Source organism: Chelonia mydas, chromosome 4, assembly GCF_015237465.2.
Source record: "Chelonia mydas isolate rCheMyd1 chromosome 4, rCheMyd1.pri.v2, whole genome shotgun sequence".
Taxonomy (NCBI): domain Eukaryota; kingdom Metazoa; phylum Chordata; order Testudines; family Cheloniidae; genus Chelonia; species Chelonia mydas.
This window is the reverse complement of record NC_057852.1, coordinates 91,782,603-91,810,483: the sequence shown is the minus strand read 5'-3', so window position 1 is coordinate 91,810,483 and position 27,881 is coordinate 91,782,603. Positions and strand designations below refer to the sequence as shown.

At 42.0% G+C, this 27,881-nt stretch overlaps 1 protein-coding gene across 16 annotated transcripts in view; it reads right to left on the bottom strand.

Moving 5' to 3' along the window:
* Positions 1–27,881, bottom strand: part of FRYL (FRY like transcription coactivator) — a 387,869-nt gene that overhangs the window by 17,143 nt on the left and 342,845 nt on the right. For all 16 annotated transcript variants that reach the window (XM_037897819.2, XM_037897820.2, XM_037897812.2 and 13 more), the window contains 4 exons: positions 18,819–19,072; positions 10,894–11,101; positions 7,400–7,549; positions 5,991–6,089 (listed from right to left, as the gene is read on the bottom strand). In XM_037897819.2, the coding sequence (XP_037753747.1) occupies positions 5,991–6,089; positions 7,400–7,549; positions 10,894–11,101; positions 18,819–19,072 (711 nt within the window). The remainder of the gene's footprint in view (positions 1–5,990; positions 6,090–7,399; positions 7,550–10,893; positions 11,102–18,818; positions 19,073–27,881) is intronic.

Genomic DNA, 27,881 nt, shown 5'->3' with positions numbered 1-27,881 from the left:
CAGGTTGTGCATGTATTTAGGTAGTAAGACTGAATAATTAGCTATGCGAAATTGGAGCATGGCTGAGGAATAGGCTTTCTGTCCACAGGTCTAGCCTTTCCCGGTCCTTATCGTAAGGGTTCGTTCTAGACTCGTGTTGTTTTCCCCTTTGATTAACAGCCTCAACCACCAAAGAATTTGGTGCAGGGTGAGTGAACAGAAGCTCGGCCCCTTTAGCTGGCACATAACACTTCTTGTCAGATCTCTTACAAGAAGGCGGGGGTGTGGCAGGTGTCTGCCTGGTTATTTTTGCAGGATCCATTATGGCAGCATTGATAGGCAGTGCAATTTTTACTGATGGAGATGCCTGGAGGATGTCTGTAAGCCTGTGTTGGGTTTCTGGTAGCTCTGCTAAGGAAATGTCCAGGGATTCAGCTACCTTCTTGAAAAGATCCTGGAATGATTTGAAATCGTCCCGATGTGTGTGTGGGGGGGTGGTATTACTGTTTCATCCAGTGATGAAGATGAAATGCAGCAGGGTATCACCCTCGGGCTCCTCTATCTCCTCCCATGTCTCTGAGGGAGCTGGGGCAGGTGGTGAAGGGGATCGTGTTGCTCTAGACCTTGGTGGAATGGGGGGGGGGGGAGGGGGAGGCTGAGGTTCTGAGGCCTATATAATGCCCACGGATCCCAGTATGCCCAGTTGGGTGGAAAAGTCATTGGAGGCGGCACTCACAGTTGAGCCTGCCAGCCTCATACATCAGCAGATGTGTGATGCTGAGAGGGTCCTGGCTGAGGGACGGAGTGGTGAGGGGTGCATGTCCCTGCCTCATCCTCTTCTTCCTCATCGCTGGAGATGGCTGAGCCAACGGGAGTAGCCACCAGGTTTGGTCCCGGTCTCGCTGGGGTACCGTCGGTACTGAATAGGAGCGTGCTAGACTTTGAAGTAATCATGAGGTTCGCCTGTTGCATAAATTGCTGTGGTACTGGAAGACTCGGTGCCAGGGACGTCAGAATGCTGTGGCATGGGAGCAGAGTGAGAGCTGTTGGTACTGATGGCTTACTGTATTGCGTAGGTACATCAGGTGGCGCCATTACAGTACTCGGGGCCGAGGTTTTCTTCAGCTCCATTGGTGCCGACCTGGGAGGTTTGGTTTTCGTGTGCGTACCTCCATGAGAGCTTGCCCACACCAGGTCCTTAGCTCCTTGGGAAGTCTTGGTACCGGACGTTCCTGGTGCCTCGTGGTCCGATGCTTTTGGTGCCATTGGTACTGGGGCAAATTTTCCACTGGGAGATTGCTTTCTTTTGGGCAAATCCCACTGTGGCGAAGAGCAAGACCGCTTTTTAGTAGCCTTTTTGGAAGCAGGCTCCTTACCAGCCATTTTTGAGGTAGATCCCCTGTCAGATGCTGCTGCTGGTGACTGCTGGCCAGGAGGCATTCTCGACTCAGGGTTGGAGGCTGGCCTGAGAGATTTCTCCATCTGGAGGTCCCTAGCCTTCCTTGTCCAAGCAGACAATTTTTTGCAGTGTCGACACTTCTGAGTAATGTGGGTCTCACCAAGGCAGCGGACACACTGTGCGTGGCCGTCTGCTACCAGTATCGAAAGTCTGCAAGTCAGGCAGCATTTAAAGCCGGGAGAGCCAGACATGCCTGAGAGGGTACTCGTTTTGAGAAAGAAGGAGAATAAGTCCATATTTGGGTCTCTGTTCTTGTTGTCAAAGCCAGTGACCCGCCTAGGAGGTGGGGGGGATTGAGGGGAACAGCTAACCAAAAAAAATTTTTGGAAAGATTTTAAGTAAAATATAAACTAGAGGATAAATAATGAAATTAAAGTCTAATACGTCCGGGAAAACAGAAAACTGCTGAGGTATGTAAGATTAAGATAGGCACTGCTGTCACTCTGACTCAAGACAAAGGCAGTACAGAAGGAACTGGGGGACGATTGGCTGTGCATGCTAAGTAACCACTCGGAGCGGTGTGAGACGGCTGCTGGGTGTGCACAGCAAGCTGGGGCACTGCTACTACAAAACTCTGATTACAAACATAGGGCTCCAAAACACCTAACGTGGAACACCCACAGGGACACTCCTCGAAGAAGAAAGGTGGCTTACAAACCCCTTTGTCTCCCCCACTTCAGCTCTGCTGGGTGTGAGTTCCATGCAGCTACAACTAACCCTCCTATTTTTTACATGCGCAATTCAAAGTCTAAGGAGGTTAAGACAACATACAAATGTCACATACAATACACTTTTTCAGGATAAAGTTTGTAAAAGAGGTTTACAGTTTGGCTCATAATTCTTGGGGTTGATTCTAGAGGCCAGTAGTTTAATATACCACACAGATTGCTTTTATACAATTATTACCTATTAGAATATAGCCAACCAATTTACTTCAATCACTTCCTGTATGTCTCATTAGCTTTTGTTAGCCAATACATATATGTTAGGCATAGCATGCACCATGTTAAAAGGTATTATGTGCATGGTATTAATACAAAAAGTGTAGGGAAGTTATGTTAACGGAATGTAATATGCTTTTCCTACAATTCTGTTCACCCACATAATGTATCCCACAACACACTGAAAACCTGAAGTCAGCTTTGGTATTACAAAACAAGAAACTTGCCAAAGCAAAGATGCAAGAATACTTTGTACCAAGTATGGTTAGGGGAAACTTTCATGGCTCATCAGTACTTGGAATGGAATATTCAGATGAGTACAGGGAGGTACCTTTATGGACCAGTACCTGGAATGCTAGTAGCCAAACTAAAAATAAGAAGGTACAGAACAACAAGCTAAAGAACTGGTATGAACTGGTGAACTGGATTTTAGTGATGTGTAAGGAGTTTTGTAACTTGTAAAATCATCCAATAAATACTGCTAGCTGAAATGCACATCTCTGAAGCACGCAATCTGTATATGGTGAACACGCTGTGAGAATTTGTATGTCTGTCTCCCTTTTGTCTTGTACTGCTTTGTTTTTAGACAATAAATTTGGCTAAGTTAGGTTAATTGGTCTTTTGAACATTTTAAAGAATGAACAGCAACTGCAGTCAAACAATTGGCTACACCTTTGGATCAATATTTTCTTGTGCCTTGTTTATTTAACTTCACTGTGCTTTCGCTCAACCCTTCTGAAGACTCCCAATTCTCCATTCCTTGTACAATACACAAACGGTGGTGAACAAAGAATGACCATTGAAGAAATGAAAAGAATATGTTTTAAAACTGTAGAACAAGAACATTTTTTGGAGAAAATTAGCCACTATTTCTAAATTAAATTATATTATGCTAACTAAAACTGATAAAAGTTTTACCATCTTTTTCTTTCTTGATGCAAATTAAAAAAATAATAACCAAATCTGCCTTAGGCTCTCAGTTGTTTCAGAACAATTTCTTTGATCCAATGAAACCTTTGCCCTGCCCTAGTCACTCACAAATATTGCAGTAGAAGACAGGCTGAACACAGAAACAGTCCTTGGGCAGTCTTTTGACAGCATCACTACAGAAAACATGTGTGCTCCACTGTGATATGTTGACAGAGGCCATCATTAACTTCCATACACCAGATTCCTTTATATAAACAAAACGCAGACAACTCAAAGAGATTCTGCATTATCTTTATGCATAGAATAATCTATAACAAAAAATGAAAATATAAAATATAGTTGAAAATTTAAAGTGCATTTATGGTTAGAAAGGTGACTAAGATTGCTACTTTCTTATTCACCAATTAGAAAAAAAAAATCTCACGTGCATAATGGGCAATTAACTCACTGAGAAACAATCCACATAGAGAGAATCTCACAATGCCATTTTGCATAGTCACTTTTCAGAGTATAAACACATACCTAGGTTCAAGTCCCTACTCTGCCTCAGACTTCATGGGTGACCTTGGGCAAGTCACTTAGCCTCTCTGTGCCTCAGTTCCCCGTCTGTAAAATGGGGAAAATATTTGAAAGTATTTGCCTATTTCACAGGGATGTAAGAATATATAAATTACAGATAGTGTGGCACTCTGATACTGTGCTAATGGGGGCTTCCCTAAAATTAGATGAGATTTAAACTTAATCAGAAATATAGTTAGTGCAAGACACTTATACTTGTGCTTCTCAGAATCCAATTATTGTTTAGGATTTGTCAGGTTTTTAAAAAATGGAAGTAGTGTGATAATAGTAAGGGTAACAAACTAATACTAACACACAAGCAGACCTTTTTTATTTGAGCCATCTACTAAACATAAAAAGTCAATTCTCTTGATTTTGGCTGCCCTGGTAACTTTGAAAAGACTAAGATGAAACCATGTGTTTCATTTATGTTTTGATTTAGTCTCATCTCAAACTAGAAAAGTGTCGTGGCTGAGAATACAGTAGCCTAATAAACCTAATTGAAATTATTGTCCCTAAGTGTGTATTTAAAAGGACAATGCCAACTAGAAAAATCACCTCTGTGTGAAAATTTAGGATCTATTATGGTGTGACTTCTAATATTGCTGTAACTGGAGGAGACTATGGTGAAAAAAATGCCTCTTTTTTTACAGTTTGTTTACTTTGTGCATTTGATAGAACTTTGGATCTGATCCAACTCCCACTGAACTCAGTGGCAGTCTTCAATTAAAGTTAGATCAGGTTCTCTTGAGTATAGTCAGTTTCACTGTTTCCTCTGTATAATCAATTTTTTCTCCAGCTAAAAAAAGACCTTATTAACATCAGAAACAGGACAAGAAAAGTCCTTATTAAAAATGTTAAAAAAAACTTTTTAATAAAATTCAGGAAACACAATTTAAAGACTCTAATAAAAACTAGAGTTTTCAAAAATGTTTCTCCAAGAAGAAACTGATGGAGTCTCATTAAGTATGGAGATACTTTACCCAGGAAACTGGATACGTCTTGAGATTCCTTCTAACAAAAATGTGGCAGCATGTCTGAACCATTTGATAGGTGATTGCAAGTGTGATGTGTTTACGGTCATTACATACTTTGAGTGGTGCAAGATTGATGTTTACCACACAACCCGATGCCTACATGAATCTATTAGGGAAATATCAAAAGAGACCATTTATATTTTCAAAACAGAAGAGCCAGAAAGACTGAATTCAGAGCCAATGTCCCAGGCTCACATTTTTGGATATACCAATGGATGCAAGCCCTTAGGGTAAGCCTGCATGGAACTGATTGAGCACATTTCCTGAGCAGCTTCTGACAGACTTCTATAGATCACTAGCAACATTTGCAAAATGTCCTCTCCCAATGGTACCCGTAGCGGTCAGTGACAACAGTACCAGCACTGCCCTTCCCAGAGACTGATCCCTTTTCTCGACAACTACTCCTATACAGGTGTGCATCTCTTCCTGCGACTGCAGAGGTGAATCTGGTTCCATATTTTCTTTTAGTTGGTGAAAGGGTAATCTGTTTGAATTTTCTGAAGTTAGTATCCTTCTAAAGTCAGTTTCATGACATTGGTTCATAAAAACAAGCACACATGCTTTGCTGAAAGTTCAATTTTTAAACCTACTGCCCTTTGCACAGAGGATAGGCATTAAATATACCTTCAGGGTCTAAACTATTTCATCATATTGTCTAAACGTCAACTTTATTTTAAATCTCAGCATCACAGACCCTCTTACCCCATAGTACTTATATAAAGGAGTAAAAAGCCTACAGTGAGTTCAGCATTGATGCTAAAATTCTCTTTTACCTTTTGAACATCTAACAATTACCCATACACACAGTAAAAAGTAATAGTGTGTAGGTAGGTGCAACTAGCATCAACTACGCATAGCACAAACAACTCTTTCAAACTGTACACAACAGAGAATGCTAGTAACAAAAGGAAGCAAGCTATTCCACCAGTATGCCACAGCAATTTCTTTTTTAACTTTAAGTCTACTATTTTGTTTGAGATACAAGACAGACATAGCTTTTTAAAATCTCCTTGATAATCTTTTGAAATTCTAGTATTTTTTAAAATTCTGAAATAGGTATCAGCCTATGGAATAATGCAGACTCACCTGCTCTGCTGCCTCTCTTTTGGCATTATAGGTATCTAGATGTTCTTGAAGCTCTAGAACGCTGAACTTCAACATTTCTAGTAAGCCACAGGACATCAGCTAGAATATAAAAATATTTTTTTTCTAACAAATTAAACACTTAAATTGTTAGACCACATTTGGGATATCACATAAAACTAGCTGTTCTGCACATCACAGTAAAACCTCTGTTTTTAGGTTTAAGCAAACATTTGCAGCCACACCACCCCAAGCTGAGATCTAAGCAGATCTTGTAAGGTAAGCAGGGTTGTGCCTAGTTAGAACTTGGATGAGAGATCTCAAAGGAACTCCTAAGTGCTGCAGGAAATAACACTTGTGATTCAACATGTGGTACATTTCCATCTAAGAGCTAAATCATGAGTTTGCAATCATGTCCTTCACTTACAGGGAAGGACAATGTGTTGTGCTGTCCCAGAGCAGCTTAGGAGGGAGACTGTGACATTGTGACACCCTATGTCCCTACCAGTCTCCATGCTACTCAAGGAAGGGAATAAACTGTGCCGGGTCTACAGCTGTTGCAGCTTATACTATTTGGAGCACTGAGGTAACTATGCTGCCAGGCATGTTGGTGTGGGGGGGATGAAATCATGGTCTGTCAACTCTCCTCCCTTTCCTGCCCACCTGTGCAAGGGACAAGCAGTGGCTCTGTGGAGTCTGCTTCCATCCTGCATGCAGCACAACAGTGCAAGGGAGTACGTGGGCTCCTTGTGCCCCTTGCACTTCCTTGTGCCAGTGTGCAGAACAGGCCACAATCTAGCCCCAAGTCAATATGGAACCAGAATGTTGTCAGAGGTACTGTTCTGCTGGAAATACTATGATTTGGATTTCCCTGTGTAGATAAGCCCTACGGCAGACTCAAAGTCAGTAAGGAAGGATAGCAGAATCTGACCAGGATATTGAATGCCTCCCCCCGCATCATTTAGTTTGACAAATGAAACCTTGTAAAGAACAGTGAGTGAAATTAATTGATATCTACTATCTAAATCCACTGTTTGTCCTTACCATATAGAAGTTATTTGGGAGAAATAATTATATTTAACAGTTTTTGTATAATTAGAAAGGGCTATATTTCACAACTGAACTTACAGCTATAAACTATTGTTTTAATACTATTCTGTTTCATTTATACAAATTAATCTTTTTATTTTTAAATACAAGTACTATCTATGCTGCTGCAATCAGTGACAATGGGAGAGATTTTCAAAGGCACTACTATCAGTTGGCTGTCTGCCTGGAATTTTGAAAAAATTCCCTCAATATTATTTTGCAAAGGTTGAACCATAAAAAATTCTGTGCGCCTGCAGAAAGATTACTAAATACATAGATATTTTAATCTAACAGTGTATTGCTGACTGCACATGAGATTTTACCGTTTCAGCATCAATAAAGACTGTTGGGCATTCCGAACACATCATCATCACCTCCAGCGAACTTTTAAATTTTGTTCCAATACGCTGTAGACCTTCACCAAGAAAACTGATTGAATCATTTGTTATAGTCCCAAACTTTCTTTGAATGGTCTAGAATAGTAAAAAATAGAAAGAAATATTTACTTTGCATTACTTCCTTTTTTCTTTTCTTTTTCCTAATAAAGGAAAGCTTTTTTTCTATTATGACAAAGAATTTCTATGTAAACTACTGTCATTTATGACAACACACTTTTTTTTGGTCATTATTAAATTATACGCACATTCACAAAATATAGACTGTTTGCATAATAAAAGCAGTAAAACACTATAAGAAGGGAAATAGTTCCCAAAATTATGGTACTATATATTACCTTGAGTCAGGGATGAATGCATTATTTAGGAGTAGTAAAGCCACAACTTAGATTGTAAGCTCTTTTGGGGCAGGGATTCTTTTTGTACAGTGCCTACTACAACAGGATCCTTGTCCATGACTGGAGCTGGTAGGTGCTACGATAATACAAATAAATAGGACCTTAGCAAATTCATGGTCCATTTTGGTCAATTTTACAGCCAGGGTTTTTTTTTAAATTAGTCAATTTCACGTTTAAAGATAGTTACATCTGAAATTTCACAGTGTTGTAACTGTGGGGGTTCCGACCCAAAAGGTGGTCAGGGTGGAAGGGCTGCAAGGCGATTGTAGTGGGGCATGGGACTGCCACCCTTACTTCTGCTCTGCTGCTGGCAGGGGCGCTACCTTTAGAGTTAGGCAGCCAGAGATGAAGGCTGCTGGCTGGGAGCCCAGCTCTAAAGCCAGTGGCAGTACAGAAGTGAGGGTGGTAGGGTACTGGGGGGTGGGTGGGTGGGGGACAGGAGGCGACAGCTGGAGCTGTGGCTTCCCCACATGGGGGTGGGAGGGGGAGTGACAGCTGGAGCCACAGAGCTTCCTGCTGCTGGGGAAGATCCCGGAGGTGGGTATGACCCACCCTAGGAGTGGCCCCTGCAGGGGAAGAGAAAGTCTCGTCCCTCCCCATTTCCAGTTGACTAGCAGCTGGAGCCCTGTGCAGGGTAGAAGACCCCATGAAATCTGGCACCTGGCTAGGGAAAATTAGATTTCACAGTCCGTGACATGTTTTTCAAAGCTGTGAATTTGGTAGGGTCCTACAAATAAATGATAAGTAGCGATTTATGCAGGTCATTGTCAACAAGTGCCAATCAAAATTTATGCCTGCAAACACCATTATATATTTGATACAACATAGTTAGAAAATAATATTTCAGAAAACTTTTTGAATTATGTTTATTCATTTTTTTTAAATTAAATATGTTTATAAGACTATGGTTCTGACCCAGTATGTTCCTATAAATTCTTTTCATAATACCTGAAAAATTACATACAAAAGATCTACATTCAAATAATGTTAGTAAGATTGCAAAGTCAAGCACTCTGTAGCTAGGAAATGCCAGGATTAAGGTTGTCTGTTCAACCTTCATTCTGCTACTTGCACTTATGCGTTATGATTACGGCCCCCTATACTCTGAACCACAATGGACAAATTCCATACCAGGTACTCCTTAGTTCAGTAGCAGGAAACTCTCAATTCCACAGCAGTACTAATTAGTTCAATTTGTTGATTTTTCATAATATGCTGCTGAATTCTCTAAATTTTATGGAGCCTCTGGGTAACAGAGAACAGTTACTCCCAACATAGCTAGATGCTCAGGGACACTGTGAAAAGAGCACTCAGCTTTTCTCTGTCATTGCTACTCCAAATGGGGGTTTGGGGCTATGGTGCAGGAGTGGGGTATGGTCACAAAAGGCCCCTGACCTTCTTGTGGTACGCCTATGGCCCCCAATTGCCTTAATCCAGTCCTGCACATGTCAGAGCCTGGGTGAGATGGAAATCTCCCCATCGCCTGCAGCCCAATGACTTGGCCCTGGTTTGCAACATTCCCCCCAGGGCACACATCTTCACAGCTAGTCAAGGTTAGTCCTCATGAGCCAGGGAGAGCTGTTGCTCTGCTTTCTGGCTCCTCCTTTTATGAACAGCAGGGAAAGAGAAAGTGCTGTTTACATAATGCATTTCCGCTGGTGGTAAAAGCAGCACAGAGAGAGGAAGCTAAAGCCGAGCAGGGAGGACTAAAATGGTAGGTATCTGGCTGAAGCAAAATGGCTGATTCTGTAGCCAAAGCGCGAAATTCCATAGCATACGACAAAATGACAAATTCAGCAGAGAATCAGAGTATATGGGATACTGATTGTGATACAGTCTTTAATTACAAAATCACATACTTTTTTCCCCACTTGACCCCTGCCTCATTCAGTGCACAGGATGGATGGTGATCAGGGAATGAATGAGGGTTATGTAGTGAATGAACCTGTTGTTTGAACCATCCTTTCTTCATTTGTTGCAGAATCTGGAATAGTGAATGAGGCAGGGGACTGCAGCAAGAGAAATTATGGTTTCCTGGTCAAGGCAGTTGAATGCCACCCAGTAGGACTGTGTTGTATCATTAACTCTGTCACAGACTTCCTGTGTGATGCTGAACAAATCACTTAAATCAACATTTTCACAAGGGGATACTAATAGTTCGTTTCTCTTCTTCTGGGGGCCCAACTTCAGACAGCTGTGGTCTGATTTTCAGAGAAGCTGAGCACTTGTAACGACAGCTGAATTAACTGGGAGATGATGCTCAAGCCTCTGGCAGTAAGGCAGTGTAGTCTGGAGGAATGAGCACAGAATTGGGGTCAGGAGGTCTTGAATTTTAATATTTGCTCTGCCACTCACTCACTGTGTGGTCTTGATCAAGTCACTTTGTCTTTCTGTGTCAATTTCACTGAGGTAATACTTATCCACCTCCTCACAGGATAGTGAGAGGATTAATTAATTAATGCCTAATTTGCAATGTTTAGAACATATTAAGTGCTATAAAAATGCTAAGTACTCTGAAAAAATCAGGCCCTAGCTGGGTTCCCAATCATTGAGGCAACCTAAATTAACAGAAATTTTTGAACTTAATCTCCTAGTATATCAATTCCCTTTCTGTGGAAAAACCTCCTTACCTCATTGGGTTTTGTGAAGACAAACTCATTAATATTTGTTAGGCTGGCATACTTTGGTGATGAGTGCCACAGAAAAGCTCATGAAGAAATCAATAATTCTGCAATCAGCAAAGGGTTTGGATGATGTTCAGTAAAAAACAAAGTGTATGTGGGATGGGACACACAAATGATGAGGATAAAAAGAAATACTGAACAGATGCCTTATTTCCTGCACAATATCCATCCTCTGAATTAAATGAGGCAGGGTCCTGTGGAAAAAATACTTCATGATCATATAACAACATTATTTTAATATATTTGAATTTTTGATGGTAGTGTCAGGCCTTGGAAAATTAATTAGAAAAATAAACTGTTTGGAAAAGGGTCAGAAACTAATTAGTAATGAGTCACTGACCTGAAATAACCTGGAGAACACATGAAAAGTATAGACTGCACAAGATCCATCAGTGTCTGACAGCATCTGATTGACGTGGCAGCGCCAGGCCTCCTCTTCATCATCATATGCCACTGGTTGAAAAGCTGCCAATATGTCAGAAAGAAATGGTGAAGGTGGTGGGGAAGTCTGTACTTCTGGAAAACCATCCTGTTCTTCCTCATCTTGGCTGTAAATAAAATAAATGATGTAAGCTTGATAGTAAATACTATGAGGAAAAAAAGGAAACAGTTTTCACTAATTTAATTTATTTTGAAAATTTTAATTAGAACATGCAATACAACTAAGTCACTAAAATTAAAAATCTAGAGAGAATTCTGTTTTGTTTCGAACAAAATGCAATCTGCAGTGAAACTATAAACAATGAAGCAGGAGAAGATTAAAGGCTTTTGTAAGTAAGACCGTTTGCTGCTATAAATGTTGATACATACAGCCCCAAATATCCAGTAACAAAGTAAACATATATTATGCTGTTTCTGTTTAACATTTTTATCTATAGAACATTTAAGAAAGGGACATATTTTCTTGCCAAAAATAATATAATTGAATATTCCACTCCTTGACTATCTGATCATCTGCAATGTAGCAAAGCTCTAGCTTGTCTTGGGAGCAACCCAAAAGCTCTTGCTGCAGTATACCAATTTTTAAAATTATCTTAAGTAATATCTATATGTGGATAGAAATAGATTGGAACAGGTCCACTTTTATGGACAATTTAACAAGCTGTTGTTCAAAGAATGTCCTACAGATGGACTTTTCATCATGTATCAATGCTCTGATAATGCTGTTACTTATGAGACAGATTAATCAATGCTGATACTCAAAGTCACTAACAATTTTAAAAAACTTCTGTATTAGAAGAAATTATATTTTTACACAATTATTTTTCTTGATGCTTTATTACACAACAAGCTTACTATTTTATTTGCAATTAGCGATGTTTATAAAAAACTTTATAAAATTAACACGATTTTTTCCCCCACAGTACCAGCCTCCCTTTCAGAGAGGCACTTAAAGCACATTTTAAATAAAACTTATCCATTTAACACAATAACATGCCCACAAATTTACTTTCTTCTTTGATGCTAACAATTCTAGTAGTAGATTGTAGCAGCTAAACCATGCTTGGTAGACCAAATTCCCCCTGCTTATTTTCCCAGTCCTTGACCAGAGAAAATCTTTTGAAAAACAATATTGTTTAGACTACTCATCATAGCAATCATTTACAACATGACACTGGAAAATAAGTTGGTTTTGTAGTATTTGCATGTGTTCAGTTCAGTAGTGCAATGCCCATAAAAGCTACAAGTAAAGCAAGCATTTGTGAGCAGGCTAGAGGCAGGCAATTTCTCCCATAATCTACAAACAAAGTCTGCAGCATTTACCAGACACCTATTAGTCAGAGGACTAACCCTAAAAGGTTATCTTCATCACAGTTCAGGCTAGAACTAATTTTTTTTAATGTAAACACATTGCAAGAACAGGTGAATTCTAATTAGTACATGGGAAATCAAACTGCTACTGACTGGAATCAGCCTTTAATTTTTGCAAGGCATATTACAGTGACCCAATATAAAAATCTACAATGCTCAGCTTCTCCTGTTCCTCTCTCATTGTGATTTATTCATCTTCAAACTCAGTCTGTGCTTTCTTGCTCTCCCTGAACTGCTGAGGCTTAGCTTCTGTGGTCCCCAACCTTCCCCTGTCCCCATGCTGATGGTTTTGAGCCAACTGAGGATTCTTGTGTGACGCTGCTCCTCTAGGGCAGCTTTTTATGTGCTATGCATTGTTCAGAAGTGCGAAGGAGATAGAGCTGGGCCCAGGACTGACCCAACAGTTCCATTTCCTGAACGGAGAAAAACTGTGAGGTTACTTACCTCACAGTAAGAGTGGTTCTTCAAGATGTTTTGCACTTACAGGTATCTATGTACCCCAGCACAGGCGTTTGGAACATTTTCACTAGTCATGTCCATCAGGGGTCACACGTGGCCTATATGCCCTCATGCCCCTGTTCCCAAGGGCTTAAGAGCATAGCGACCACACTGTAACTTTGTCGCTCAGGATCCACACTCCTAGTTGCAGGGACAGAGGGTGTTTGTGGGATGCACATGTGCAGAACATCTCAAAGGACCACAGTTACTGTAAGTTAAGCAACTGTTCTTTCTTCTCTGAGTTAGTGCACTTGTGGATCCCACTTATGGTGATTAGCCAGAAGTCACCATTTGAGGAGGTGAGGGGCATGAGTTATTTGAAAAGAAATTGCAAAACTGTCTTTCCAAAATGGACATCGGATATTGAAGCAATCACTAATGAATAATGTTCATAAACATATGCACTAAAGGCCAGGCAGCTGCTCTGCAGATTTTGGACACTGCTATTTGAAAAGGAGTACTTGTAGCACCTTAGAGACTAACAAATTTATTTGAGCATAAGCTTTCGTGAGGTACAGCTCAAAGCTTATGCTCAAATAAATTTGTTAGTCTCTAAGGTGCCACAAGTACTCCTTTTCTTTTTGAGAATACAGACTAACACAGCTGCTACTCTGAAAACTGCTATTTGACTTAGGCATATTGTCCACATGGCTTGTGCTCTGGTAGAGTGAGTCCAAATATTTGAAGGAAGATTCTTTTTATTAATGTTGTAAGCAGTCGTAATACCATCCAATATTCATTTTGAGAGTCTTTGTGACAAAATAACCATCCCTTTGGATTTATTACCGTAAGCAATGAAAAGTCTTGGAGTGCTACAAACAGATTTTACTTCTACCTAGGTAACATCATAATGATCTTCTGACATCTACAGTATGTAATTTAGGTTAAACCAATGTGAATGAGATTTCAGAAAAAAGTTTGGTAAGTGAATAAGTTGATTGATATGAAGTCTGACCATACTTTTGGATGTGGTCTCCTAGTTACCCTCTTCATATGAAAAACTGTGTAGGGAGAATTTATCATTAAAGCTTGCGATTCATTTATTTTACAAGTTAATATAAATGCCACCAAAATTGACAATAAATGAATTGGACAATTTGATAGAGGTTCAAAAGGAGGGTCCATAAGTGAAGAAAGTACTAGATTTAAATCCCATGTTGGAGTGATCTTTCTCGCAAGAGGAAAACACGAACACCTCTCATAAATCTGTACACTGATTGATGAGAGAAAACTGAACCTCCTTCTACTGGAGGATGGAATGTGGAAATAACTGCCAATGACCTGCAATTGAAACAGTAAACACTTCTGGGTGCTTTAAAAACAAATAATTGGAATAGAACACTGACATGGAACATAACCCTTAGATATTGCAGATAATGAAAATAATTTCCATTTTGCAGTATATGTAATCCTAGTAGATAATTTCCTGCCCGGAAGAACATTTTGTACCTCCAAAGAACACTGACTACTTAGGACATCCTGATATCATCCAAACTGTGAGACACAATGAAGCTGGGTTTGGGTGAAGGACTAGACTGTGATACCATGTCCTTCTGAACTGGGAGTGTGATAAATTAGTGATTTGAGAAAACAGTTTGTCCAAGAACCAAGACTGATGAGGCCAAGCAAGATCCACCAATATAATCCGAGTTTTTTCTCACTTTACATTCTGTAACACCCTTGGAATTAGCGGAAATGGAGGGAAAGCATACATTGAACCGTGTGACCAACAAATGAAGAAGGTGTCTGCTAGAGACCTGGGATACTGTCCTGGTTGAGAACAAAATATTGGACATTTACTCTTTTGATCTGAAGCCAATAAGTCTATTTGGGGAAACCCCCACTCTTGGAAAAGTCAGTCTAGTAAATGATTTTTTAATTCCCATTCATGGGATGAGGTCGCTTTCCTGCTTAGGGGGTCTGCCAGCCCATTACTCTCTCCCAGGAGATGAAGAGCTGTCAGACTGTTCAATTCTGAATACACCATTCCCAAAGTCTTATGGCTTCTTGAGAACAAAGAAGGTCTGACCTTGCACCTCCTTGCCTGTTTACATAATAGGCTTCTGTGAAATTATCCATGAGAACTTGGATTAAAGAGTCCTCCATCATAGGTAGAAACATTTTGCAAGTTAGTCTCACTGCACTGAATTTTAGGATGTTTACATGCATTGTGGATTGTAAATGAGACCAAAAGCCAAGAGTTGAATGTGATCTATATGTGCTCCCCAACCCATCTGGGATACGTCTGTTATCAGAGCTTTGGATGCTACGGGAGAAACAAACTGAACTTCCATATATACTTCTCTTTTATCCTCTGTCAGTCCAGAGAAACTAGAATCTGGTCCAGAATCACCACCTTTAATGACATGTCATGAAGCTCTGGGTTGTAAACTGACTTGGATCCAAGTCTGAAATAGTATTGGACATAATCTGGCAAACAGAGTTACAACTGTAAATGAAGCCCTATGGCCTAGAAGATTCAGACACATCCCGACTGTTTTGGAGGATCAGATTCTTCATTATCTGAAATTTGTTTGGTGGGAAGAATGCTCTTGCTGCCACCAAATCTAGGAGAGCTACAACAAACTCTATAGCAGCGGTCGGCAACCTTTGAGAAGTGGCGTGCCAAGTCTTCACTAATTTAAGGTTTTGCGTGCCAGTAATAAATTTTACATTTTCAGGGCCCTCTCGACTGAATCCCAGACTGGCAGCGGGCTGAGCAGTGCCGGTGGCCGGCACCCCAGCTGGCAGGGGCTGGTGGCTGGAACCCCAGACCGCTGCCGGTCTGGGGTTCCGTCTGCCGCCTGCGCTGCCGGTCTCGGGTCCCGGCCGCCGGCCCCGCTCATCCCACTGCCAGCCTGGCTGGACGGAAGCCCAGGCCGGCAGAGCGGGGCCGGCGGCTGGGACCCCAGCTGGCAGGGGCCAGTGGACAGAACCCCAGACGGGCAGTGCGGGAGGCAGACGGAACACCAGACTGGCATACATTTTGCCATACATTCTAATATTTCTTGAAAGGTTTTAAAATCATCAACGGGTAAAACATGTAAAATGCCTTCATTAGGCAAGGAAGAACAATGTAGATGATCAGAAGGATCTTCCTGATGAATAGGTATTTCCTCATCATTAGTATCTTGTTGTTCCTCTGTCTCTTGAACTTAATGAGGACAGTGATAAGATTCACAAAAATTTGCAACAGGCTACTTACATGTAGACCACATGTATTGTGGGGAAACTTGTCCTTCAAAATGTGGATATTATGGCCCAGGATGTCTGATATGACCATGGTTGCTGATCATATGGAAAAGAAAAATTTGACCAATTTTGGGGAAGCCAAGGAGTATACTGAGGATTTAAATCCTTAAGTTAGCAGGAGGTTCTTTCTATATCCCTCCCTGACGTTATTTTCCTTTTGTCGATATACTTTCCTCTTTGGAAGGGATCTCTTGTCAGAGTCTGAGGAGGAATTAAGAGTCTTTGGATGCAGAAACATCTAATATTGGAGTCATATAATAGGTGACTGCAGGATCTGAATGGAGTTCACATTCTTAATCATACTGCCATGTTTTCTCAGATACATTTTCATCACAGGAACCCTTGTTTCTTTGTAGGAAGGAGATCTGGCTAGTACCGAAATTGGGGAAAACTCTCAGGATTGGGGAGTCAGGTGTTAGAATTACCCTGAGATTTGGTGAGGACATAAAAGAACCTCTCAGAGATGAGAAATTGTTTGGAAGAGAAACCTGTGCTGAGGATGCTGTTGCTGTCTCTCTCTGCACTGAGGAATCCTCAGAGGCTGGGACCAGTGCAAGTAGCAAGCAGGATTTAATTAATAATGATGGTTCTTACAGGGTGTACCTACAGCACACTGGTTCAACACGGGTTAACCACACTCTGAAGGGCGAGGAAGCCATGCCCCCTCACCCCTGCTGGGCATGCTCCAGCTGGACCCAGAGTATAAAAAGGAGTAGCTAAGTTCAGTCTGAGCTGGCCACCGACAAGAGCAGATGTGTGTTACAGGTTCCTCCAGGGACACTGCCAGAGCTCCAGGACCCAGAAGCCAGCTGGGCTGAGGCTCCAGTGGACCCCCAGCCGACTGTCACCAAAGGAGGAGAGACAGCAGAGGCCACGAGATTACCAGCTTTGGATGGAAGTGTAGGAAGTGCCGCAGGGATCTGGACTGAGCTACCGGGTGAGCTAGACTGATTGTGGAAATACTGGTTCCCCAGGGCCACACAGCAGGACTGCCCCATTGACCTTAACCATTGGGTCGCGCTGCCATGTACCGAAGGGCAACTGCACTGACTCTGGCCACTGGGCTGCGGTTACACAGAAGGCTAGGCCACTTGGACTGCTAAATTTCTACTTTGATTCCCCCAAGACCTGATGCCCCACAATGGGGTACACTTGTGACAATGGTACCAACAAGGGCAGTGCGGAGTAGACAATGCTGAGTGTTGCGGTGTTGTGATGGATAGTGCTGATAAATCTGATGCCTTGGTGGGGTATAATAAACACACCTTTGCATTTCTGTGTCCTTGAGCCCTTGTTATCAAAGAAGATCTCTGTGCTGGCTCTTCATTATGGTGCAGCACTGAGGGTTCTGGTCCCACTTTTTCCCGTCCCAGCAGAAAATGACTCCTTTGAGGAGCCCATCCTCTTACTTTGTCAACTTGGCATTTAAGATGTCAGTCCTTGGACAACAGAGATTCTTGACGACTATGATGGATTTTTTTTTACTCTCTTTCAGTTTCTTTACCGCTCTTGTGCTCAATGTCACATCTCTAGGGACAGGAGCACTGGAAGGATGAGTTGGGAACAAGAAGTCTCTGTGCTCAGTCTCTACTTCAAGGCCGATATAATGCTCATGGATTTTTCCATAAGAAAAAAAAAAAAAAGAGGAGAACCCTTCTCCCCCCCCCCCCCCCCCCCCCCCCCCCCCCCCCCCCCCACACACACACACACACACACACAGAGGAAGGATGTGATTTGAAGCTGGGAGATTTAGGCTCTGACATAACTAACCCTGCTCCAATCTGCTCTCTCTCTCCCTCTTCTGCCAATGGCTAAATGAAACAGTAACAACTACACCTCACCCCGATATAATGCGGTCCTCGGGAACCAAAAAATCTTACCGTCTTACAGGTGAGACTGCGTTATATCGGGGTAGGGAGAGGAACCGCTCCCTGCCCCAGCTCACCTCCACTCTGCCTCCGCCTCCTCCCCTGAGCGCGCCGCCGCCACTCCGCTTCTCCCTCCCTCCCTGCCTTGCCATGCCAATCAGCTGTTTGGCGCGGGAAGCTGGGAGGGAGAGGGGAGAAGAGCGGCGGTGCGCTCGTGGGAGGAGGCGGAAGGGAGGTGAGCTGAGGCGGGGGGGTTGGGGGGCCGCAGCAAGTAAGGGGGGGCACAGAGGAACTGCTTGAGGTAACACGAATTCAGATATAACGAGGTAAAGCAGCCCCGCTCCCCGGAGCGCTGTTTTACCGCATTATATTTGAATTCGCATTATATCGGACCACATTATATCGGGGTAGAGGTGTACAACTAACTATAAAAAAAATTAATTATAAACTTCTACTCTAACAAGTAACAAAATCTACAAAAAGGACACAATTTTGTTCTGACTCACTGCCTAAAGCGGTTAGAAAGAACTGAGTGGAATTTGGGCATACAGGGTGCATGCACAACCCTTTCCAGACACTACTAGTGAAAATGCTCCAAACTCCTGTTCTGGGGTACACAGACACCCGTAAGTGGGATCCACGCTGGGAGTAACTTGAAGAATGAATCAAACATTTATTTGCTGTGCTTATTTTAAAAGTTTGTACTGTTAGAAGATTTCTGATAATAAGTATGAGAAATTCAACCAGAAAAAGGGTTGCTTTACTTGACTAATGTGAAAGCCAGAATATACAAGTGGTACATTATTTCTGAAGTTAAAATAAAGTGTACTCTTACCTAGATAACCCAGAGAAGTCAGCTTCTTCTTCTTCACATCTCTCATCTAGCTCTTTCAAAGCAAGGGTGACATCCTCGTCACATATAGATTCAGAATAGCTCTCAGGAGCTGGCAGTTCTGGCATTTCAGGAATTTCTTCCAACTCTAGAGGTTCCTGACAGATTAGAGATTCTTGTTGTTCTTGTAATACATATGATCCAGTGTCTTCACTAGCAATGCTAACCTGTTCATCCTTGACAGCTGAACTGCCATCCTGCAAAGCAAGTATATTTTTCATTGCTCTTACAGAAGGGACAGATATATATCAACTTCTTTTAAGCTACAGGAGTCAATGCTTAAAACCAAAAGTATGTTTACATCACCCAGTTTTATTTTAAGTATTCAGATATCTGGATTCTTCATATACAGAATTATACACCTTTAGTTATGCTTCAGTCGTAAAGAATCTTTCTTTTTAATGTTTTCCAACTTCTGGTTAGAATACTCCTCAATTTTTCTTTCTAAAATGCGATTTGTCATGTATAGCAAATGTAATTTTCCCATTAATGTCAACTAATGATGTTACAAGAAAGCCCTCTCATGAAAATGTGTGCAAATACTTTAAATATTTTTCTAGACAAAACTAATATGATCAAAACCTTCAAAGCTTAACTTTTGAGTGAACAGATCAAAAATTATTGGCTCATGATTGCCTATAGCATCAAACTCCTACTTCCGGAACGACTATGAAAAAACTTTTCCCTTTCCATTCTCCTTCTTCACACAGTTCCCCATCACAAACAACTGGCAGAATGGAAGTAATCACCCTGGGAAACAGATTTTGCATAATTTCTCTTAATAAACTGGAGTTATTGTTAGAACTCTCATTTTTAACTCTGATCAATTAAAACTATATACTATGTCATAGACTATCATGAGTAAATCGTTCTGATATATAATGTTAGACTGTCCTGTACATTTTTCCATTGTAAAACACTACATTAACATCACTATACTAAACAGATGATGGGTTTTGGACTTATCTAATTTATGAATGAACCCAAACACCTGAAATATTTATTAGATTTTATTTCCACAATAAAAATCAACTTCCTTATAATTGTTGTTCTCAGAAGGCAATTTCCTATATAGATTAGCACTCTTATGGTGATGTTATGTCTCCTATACTGGGACACACAGGATTGCTCTCAAACTATTTCAGAGAATTTCTACCGTGTGTGCGCGTCTTTCTTTTCAATATAAACTAACTGAACGCATATTAAAGACTGGACAATCCCTGAATAGCAGTACATCATTTACTCTCCCATTGGTCCTGAAGCTATTAGACCTTGACAGTGATACGACAGGCTGTGAGTTCCTTATAACAACTGGCTAATGACTTCGCTCCTGAAGTACCTCTTTTAGACATTAAATCTCGGGTTCTGTCACATAAAATAGCCATTTTGTCCCACAGAACAGTTAATGCGCATGGGCATGCCAGACATTTTTAAGACAGCTGTAGAAAAAACAATTTAGGTCTAAATAGTGGCCCATTTCTAGTACAGATTTTTTCAAATCAAGGTCAATGGATGAGTCCAGATCTCAAAGAACATAATGGAGAGAGATCATTAATAAGATAAAGTATTCTCTAGATATTCTTCCAGATAAAAAAGGAACAGTCAAATGTGTGCAATTGTTCTTCTGAATATTGTTGTCTGTGTTAATATGTGCTAAATGTGTCTTCTCCACATGGCCAACGTTGAAATTTTCTAGACTCAATAGAGAAGTGCTTTCAGTTAAACTGTATGTAGTAGAAGAGCATAAGGAACACCTGGGAAATGGCATAATTTTTCAGAAATCTTAATGAATCTGCAATGCCAGTAGTGATGCAGACTGATGTTGTGTCCTTCCTTAAGAACGTGCTTGATTGTTGGGTATTCATTTTCGTAAGGAAGGCATGTCTACACTGCAGTTGGGAGGTGTGACTGCAGCATACATAGACATACCAGAACTACCGTTAACCTAGCTAGATCAAAGCTAGCTCAGGTATGTCTACATGTGCTCCCTATTGCAGTGTAGATATACTCTGATGCAAAGGAAAACTTAGCATATTATTTCTACGCTCTATCTGCTTTTAGGAAGAAGGGATTGACAGCTGGAGGCTTTGACACAGAATACTACACAGAGTCCCTTTTGAAACTTGCAATTTATAATTTGGGGTGGGTATTTCTGGAAACTGCTGGAATCTTTTACTTTCACTTCAGCATCCACATAAGAGAACAAAGAATGTTTAACCAGGTACAATAAACTTTTTTCTTTAGAGTACAAATATTTTCTACAAGAATTTATTATTCCCTTAATTCCATATGTATGTTTTGCTCATATTTTATATTAATATAATCTATAAGCAAACACAGTTTGCAGATAACTGTCAATGTAAGTAAAGAAAACATCTTCATTAACAATGCAGTCACTTTTCCATAATGCCTCATCTTTAGAGCACAGATTTACAGACTAGTTTGTGCTGCAATGTTATAAAACTAGGATCCTGTGACAGAATGGGAGTAGCTTAAGGCCAACTCACCACTCTATAAGCTTCCCAAAGGGGCCAAATTGGGGAGATAATTAAGGACTGGGTCATTAACCAGTTAAGAAGGTGATTCAGCTTGTCAGCTGGGGACAGTTAAAAGGGAGACAGGAAGGAGGAGGCGGCGGCTGGAAGGAAGGGCAGACACCCAGGGTCTCAGAGAGATGAGATCTCTCTCCCCATCGCACCCTGTGCCTATGGATTAGGTAGAGCTTGGGGAAAGTCTTATGCTGTGGGGAAACAAACCTGTATAAGACACTGTAAATAAAGCATGTTGTGTTGAACCTACAGGGGACTACGTGAGGACTGTTTGCAAAGCAAAATGCATGGGGAAGGGGAGCCCAGTTCCTTATACAAAGTAGTCTCATCTTCAAAGGGTTTTCAGGATGGTGGCCCTGAACTGTAAGCAAATTCAGAATATGGAAATTAGGAAGCATAAAGTTAACCTTCTACATTTAGAGACAATTAATAATCAGATACTCGAATCTTAGAGAAAAAAATGTTTGTATGACTGAACTGAGCTACAGGAGAAGAGTTGGAACACAGTCTTTTAACAGATTATATTAATATTCCGTTTTTTCACACCTAGTGCCCCAATCCCACAACTGGATCTGTGCAGGTGGACCCTTGCATACACGTAGAGCAGGGGTCTTAAACACGCGGCCCATGGAGTTATTTCCTGTGGCCCGCCATAAGCACCAACTCTGTGGGTGCTCCGGGGCTCGAGCACCCACTGGCAGCCAAATTCCTCCCCCCCCAAGCATGCCGCATCCCTGCTCCTATGCCTACCTCCCAGCGCTTCCTGCCGCCAAACAGCTGTTTGGCAGCACTTAGGACTTTCCAGGAGGGAGAGGGGAGCAGCAGGGATGCAGCGTGCTCAGGGGAGGAGGAGGAGGAGAAGAGGCAGGGCTGGGGCAGGGATTTGGCGAAGGGGGTGGAATAGAGACAGGGAGGGGGCGGGGACTTTGGGGAAGGGGTCGGAATGGGGGCAGGGAAGGGGAAGTGTGGTAAAATATGAATTAACGGATCCTTGCAACACAACTACATTTAGCGTTTCTTCAGCAGTAATTTAACAGGGGATGTAAAGAATATAATTTGCACTGATGTCTTTGAACTACTCATTGGGGGAGCAGATTCTTCGGGCAGCGGTATGAAGGAGGTAAATGGATTCATTCTTGTGAATGATATTAGTTACTTTAAATCTGTCTGTTCTGTGGAACAGGACAGGAGCTTTCTTCTTTATGTATGACTCAATTCTTTTCTTCCCCCATATCAGTGAGTTTCCCTCAGTCTGTCTCTTCCCATTCTCCCAGTCACTTTCATTCTGCATTTTGATTACTCTTCCAGTCACTTACTTTTCAAATCCCATGGTCTGATTCTCAGGGCCATTTCCAACAAGGCCTCAAGTGAGAGAGAGATGCAGTTTTAGACCTTAGGGCTAAACATGAACACTGCATACAGCTGGGCACATCATCGGCTGGTATAAATTGCCAGAGTTCAGTGGAAGTCAGTGGAGCTATGGCAATTTAAACCAGCTGAGGATCTGCCCCAGCATTTCTATTCTGTAGGGCTATTATAACATATCTAAGGTTTCAGTGATGTGGCTCTCGGGCCAATGTACTAGGCCTCATGTGGCCCTCGTGGTGATTTGAGTATGAGATCCTTGATGTACAGCTTCACCGATTTTATTAGAGTTCTGTGCAGGTGCAAGGATCCATCTGAGCAGTCAGTTTCAGAATTTGAGCCTGTGTCCTTAAATGGACATTGTAAACTCATGTAGGTTTAAAGAACAAATTCAAAATGGCAGATCAGAATTTCTCACCCTTGCAAAACCTAGCATTTTATTTTATATAAATGAGACAAAATTAAACATTTTAATAATCCAAAGAGAAAGACACTTTGGATTCTAATTATTATTGTTGTGACTACTAACTTTTAAAATCCATAAATCTGTCCCTGGGAATAAAACAAACAAGAACTTGCAGCACAAGAAGATCAGCAAAACAGAACCTTTGCTAAAGGAAAAATGCTGTATTAAAGAGAAGTTACTTACCTTGCACAGTAACTGGACTTCTTCCAGATGTGTGGTCCCTATGTGTATTCTATTGTGGGCACACATGTGCTCCATGTGCCTCAGACTGGAAGATTTTTGGTAACAGTGTCTGTTGGTCCACACAAGTGCCCTTCCTCTCCTCACTCTCCAAAACAGAGTACAAGAGGTGGTGTGGACCAACCATTTCTCCAGTTCCTTCTCTACTGCAAATTGTAAGAGAAAGATCTGAAGCAGAGGGGAAGTAATGTGGGTACTAAAATACAACAGGGACCACTCATCTTGAAGAATGTCAGTTACTATACAAGGTAAGTAACAACTTTCTTTGAGTTCTGATCCCAATGTATTTTCCACACGGGTGACTGACAAGCAGTAGTCATTGAAGAGGGTGGCAAGGACCTCTGCCATATCAATGACAGGTGTACTGCTGTACTGATAGATGCATCAGCTGCTGAAGCCTGTACTAGGACATAGAGTCTCATGAAGGTACAGATCAAACCCCACACATAGTTGCATTACAAATTTTGATGACAGGAATGCCACAAAGAGGGTAAGTCTACACTGCAATTAAAAACCCATGGCTGGCCCGTGCCAGCTGACTTGGGCTCACCAGGATTGTGGCTCTTTTTACTGCAGTGTAGACTTCTGAGCTCTGGCTGGAGCCCAGGCTCTAGGACCCTGGGAGGTGGGAGGATCCCAGAGCTCAGGATACAACCTGAGCCCAGAAGTCTACACTCCAGTTAAACAGCCCCTTAGCCTGAGCCTGTGTCCACTGGCACAAGCCATCCATGGGTTTTTAATTACAGTGAAGACATATCCAAAGAGGCTACAGAAATGGCCTGAGCTCCAGTGGAGCGAGTGCTCACTCCCTGTAAGAGAAGAGCAACCCATAACACAGGACAATGCATCCCAAAATCGATGTGGAAAGTCTTTGGGAAGAGGTTGCTTCCCCTCTCTGTTCTGTGAATGATATACATAATCTAAGCAGTTTCCAAAAGGATTTTGTTCTTTGCAGGGAGAACACCATGGCCCAACAGATGTCCAATGAATGAAGTCTACTGTCTTCACCAGTGGCGTGTGGCTTTGGGGAAAAAGGTAGGCAGAGTGTCTGATGAAAACCCAAGACCACCTTGGTGGTAAATTAAGGATGTCGTCTGAGAGAAATGTTATCCTTATGGATTGTATACGGTGGGTCTACCATAAGGGCCCTCAGTTCACCTACTCTTCTGGCTGAGGTGACGGCTGCCTAAAAGGCCACCTTCATATCAAGTAGACTAAAGAGCATGAAGCCATGAGTTTGAATGGCGCACTTGTTAACAACGAGAGGACCAAACTGAGATCCCATGTTGGGATAGGTTTGATCATGGGAGGAAAGGTTCTGACCAGATCCTTCAGAAAATATACTGTCACAGGATGGGTGAAGATTGAATGGTTATCAATCAGAGGATGACAGGGCTGATAGCTGTAAGTGGACACTTAGGGAACTAAGGGAAAGACTTGTTGTCTTTAAGGATAGGAGATATTTAAATATAGGAGGGACACTGGATTCCTCTGGAGTTATCTGGTGACACTGTAACCAGATTGAGAACTCTTTCCGCTTAGCTACATAGCATTTCCTCATGGAGTCTTTCCTAATATTGTTAAAGATGGTCTGGCCTGTCTGTGAATGTGATCTCTAAGTTCAACACCTTTCCAAATATTAGATTGTCAGGTGGAGGGAGCTGGACTGGGATGTCTGACCCTGCCCTTGTCTTGAGTCAAAAGGTTTGGGAAGATCTAGATGCTGATATATGGGCGTACTGACATCTGAGGAAGTCTGTCATCTGAAGAATTGTCTTGGCCATCTGGGAGCCGCAGAATGATCATTGCCCCATTTTGTGCAATCTTCCTGAGAATCTGAAGTAAGAGGAGGATGGGTGGGAAGGAGTACCTTAGTTGTCCTGACCAAGTAACTAGAAATGCATCACTGCTGGAGTCCTGACTTACGGCTACTCTGGAGCAGTAAACTGTGCATTCATTGTCTGTTCTGCTGTGACACAAACAGGTCCAAAGTTAGAGACCCCCTACTGATGGAATACATTCTGTACATGGAATCATGCAATTCCCATTTGTGGTTCGGTGACAAATATCTGCCACAGCGTTGTGTATCCAAGGGAGATGTACTGCTGACAGGGTAATCTGGTGCCAAATACACCAGTTCCTCATTTTGACTGTCTCCATGTAGAGGGAGATGGATCTCACTCTCTCGTTTGTTGACGTCGAAATCTGTTGTCATGTTATCTGACATCACTTGACTATGCATTGACTGAATGAGTGGGAGAAACTGCTTGCAGGTTTCTTGGACTGCCTGCAGTTTTAATATGTCTATGGGAGCAGGAAAGTATCCACTGATTGTTCTGCTCATGGGGACAAATGATACTGCTAGATTCTTGCTAGGATGCATCAAGGAAGACTATGCCAAGCTGGGGAAGATGCTTAAAGGAATGGAGGCTCAAGTGATCTTCAGTGGGATTCTACCTGTTCCTAGAGAAGGAGAGTGAAGGAAAGACAAGATCATGATGCTCAACAGATGGCACAGGCATTGGAGGGCTTTGGGATGTTGGACCTCTGAGAGGCATTCATCGACAGAGGACTGTTCTCATGAGATGGACTCCACCTAAGTAGGGAGGGAAATAAGACTTATGGGATGAAGGCTGGCAAAACTGGTTAAAAAAAACTTTAAATTACTAATTCAGGGAAGTCGGTTGGGGGAATGCTCATGTAATTTCCACACCTGATACTAATTCTGAGTGGGAGGAGATTCAAGTAAAAAGAGGATACAGCAATGAAGAAAGGAACAACAGAGGGCAGGAGAATGGACAAGAGGAAATAAGGACCAACGGCAGTAACAGACCAGTTAGACATATACACAGTGAAGTAACTGTACTTAATCAAGTGAGGAATCTGGGTGCAGTCAATCAGAAACAAATTAGATGTCTGTACACCAGTGCAAGGAGCCTGGATAACAAAATGGAGGAACTAGAACTATTGGTTTAGGAAGTGGAACTAGATATTACAGGGTGTGACAGGGTCAGACCAGATGGCTACAGAAGAGTGCTGAAAGGCAGGTATATTAGCCCCAGGATAAGCAGGTCCTTTTTCCCTTGGCAACTGAACAGAGGTTACTCTAGGTAAATTAGAACACCTGGGGCCAATCAAGGGCCTGCCAGTAACTGTTAAAAGCCTCCCCTCCAGCCAGACAGGCGCGCGATAGGAGTTGTAGGAGGAAAGCGTGCTACTGGGGAGCTGGGCGATGCAGACGCTGACAAGCACCAGGAGGAAAAACTGCTCACGTACAGAGGTGAAGGGCAGGGAAAACCCTACCCAACAGGGTGAACAGCCCTTCTGGGCCCTGGAGGTCCGAGGGAAGAGACCTTGCCAGAGAGGAGAGACTGAACTGGGTGCCTGGTTTGTTGCCACCATGCCAGGAGAGACTACCACAGACTAAGAGGCTCCCTTCCCCCTCCCCGTCCTCCATCAGGGAGGCCGGGAGGAACCCAGCTCAGGCAAGGTATGGACAGCAAGCCCAGGGGCATGGGGAAATTCTGAGGTAGAGAGGAATACCCCACCCCACCACTAAGTGGAAGCGCGGAACCCACTGTGGCAGAGAAGGAGCTCTGTCACAACGGATAATGAAAACATGGTGGAATAGTACTCATAATTGGAACACCAGTATTGAATTGTCTGTGCTGTTCAGGAAAGACAGAAATAAAAATAAAGGTGGTCAAGTAGCATTGTATATTAATGATGAGGTAGACTGTAAAGAAATTAGCAGTGATGGATTGGTAAAACAGAATCTGTTGGGGTCAAAATTAGGGCTGTTGATTAATTGCAGCTAACTCACGCCATTAACTCAAAAAAGGTATTCGCAATTAAAAAAATTAATCGTGATTAATCGCAGTTTTAATCACGTTAACCAACAGAATACCAATTGAAATTTATGAAATATCTTGGAAGTTTTTCTACATGTTCATATATCTTGTATTCTGTGTTGTAACTGAAATCAAAACGTATATTATTTTTATTACAAATATTTGCACTGTAAAAATGATAAACAAAAGACATAGTTTTCAGAGTGGTAGCCATCTTAGTCTGTATCAGCAAAAACAACGAGGAGTCCTTGTGGCACCTCAGAGACTAACAAATTTATCTGGGCATAAGCAAGTGGGTTCTAGCCCACGAAAGCTTATGCCCAAATCATAGAATCATAGAATATCAGGGTTGGAAGGGACCTCAGGAGGTCATCTAGTCCAACCCCCTGCTCAAAGCAGGACCAACCCCCAACTAAATCATCCCAGCCAGGGCTTTGTAAAATAAATTTGTTAGTCTCTAAGGTGCCACAAGGACTCCTTGTTTTTTTAAAAGAAACAGTATTTTTCAATTCATCACATACAAGTACTGTAGTGA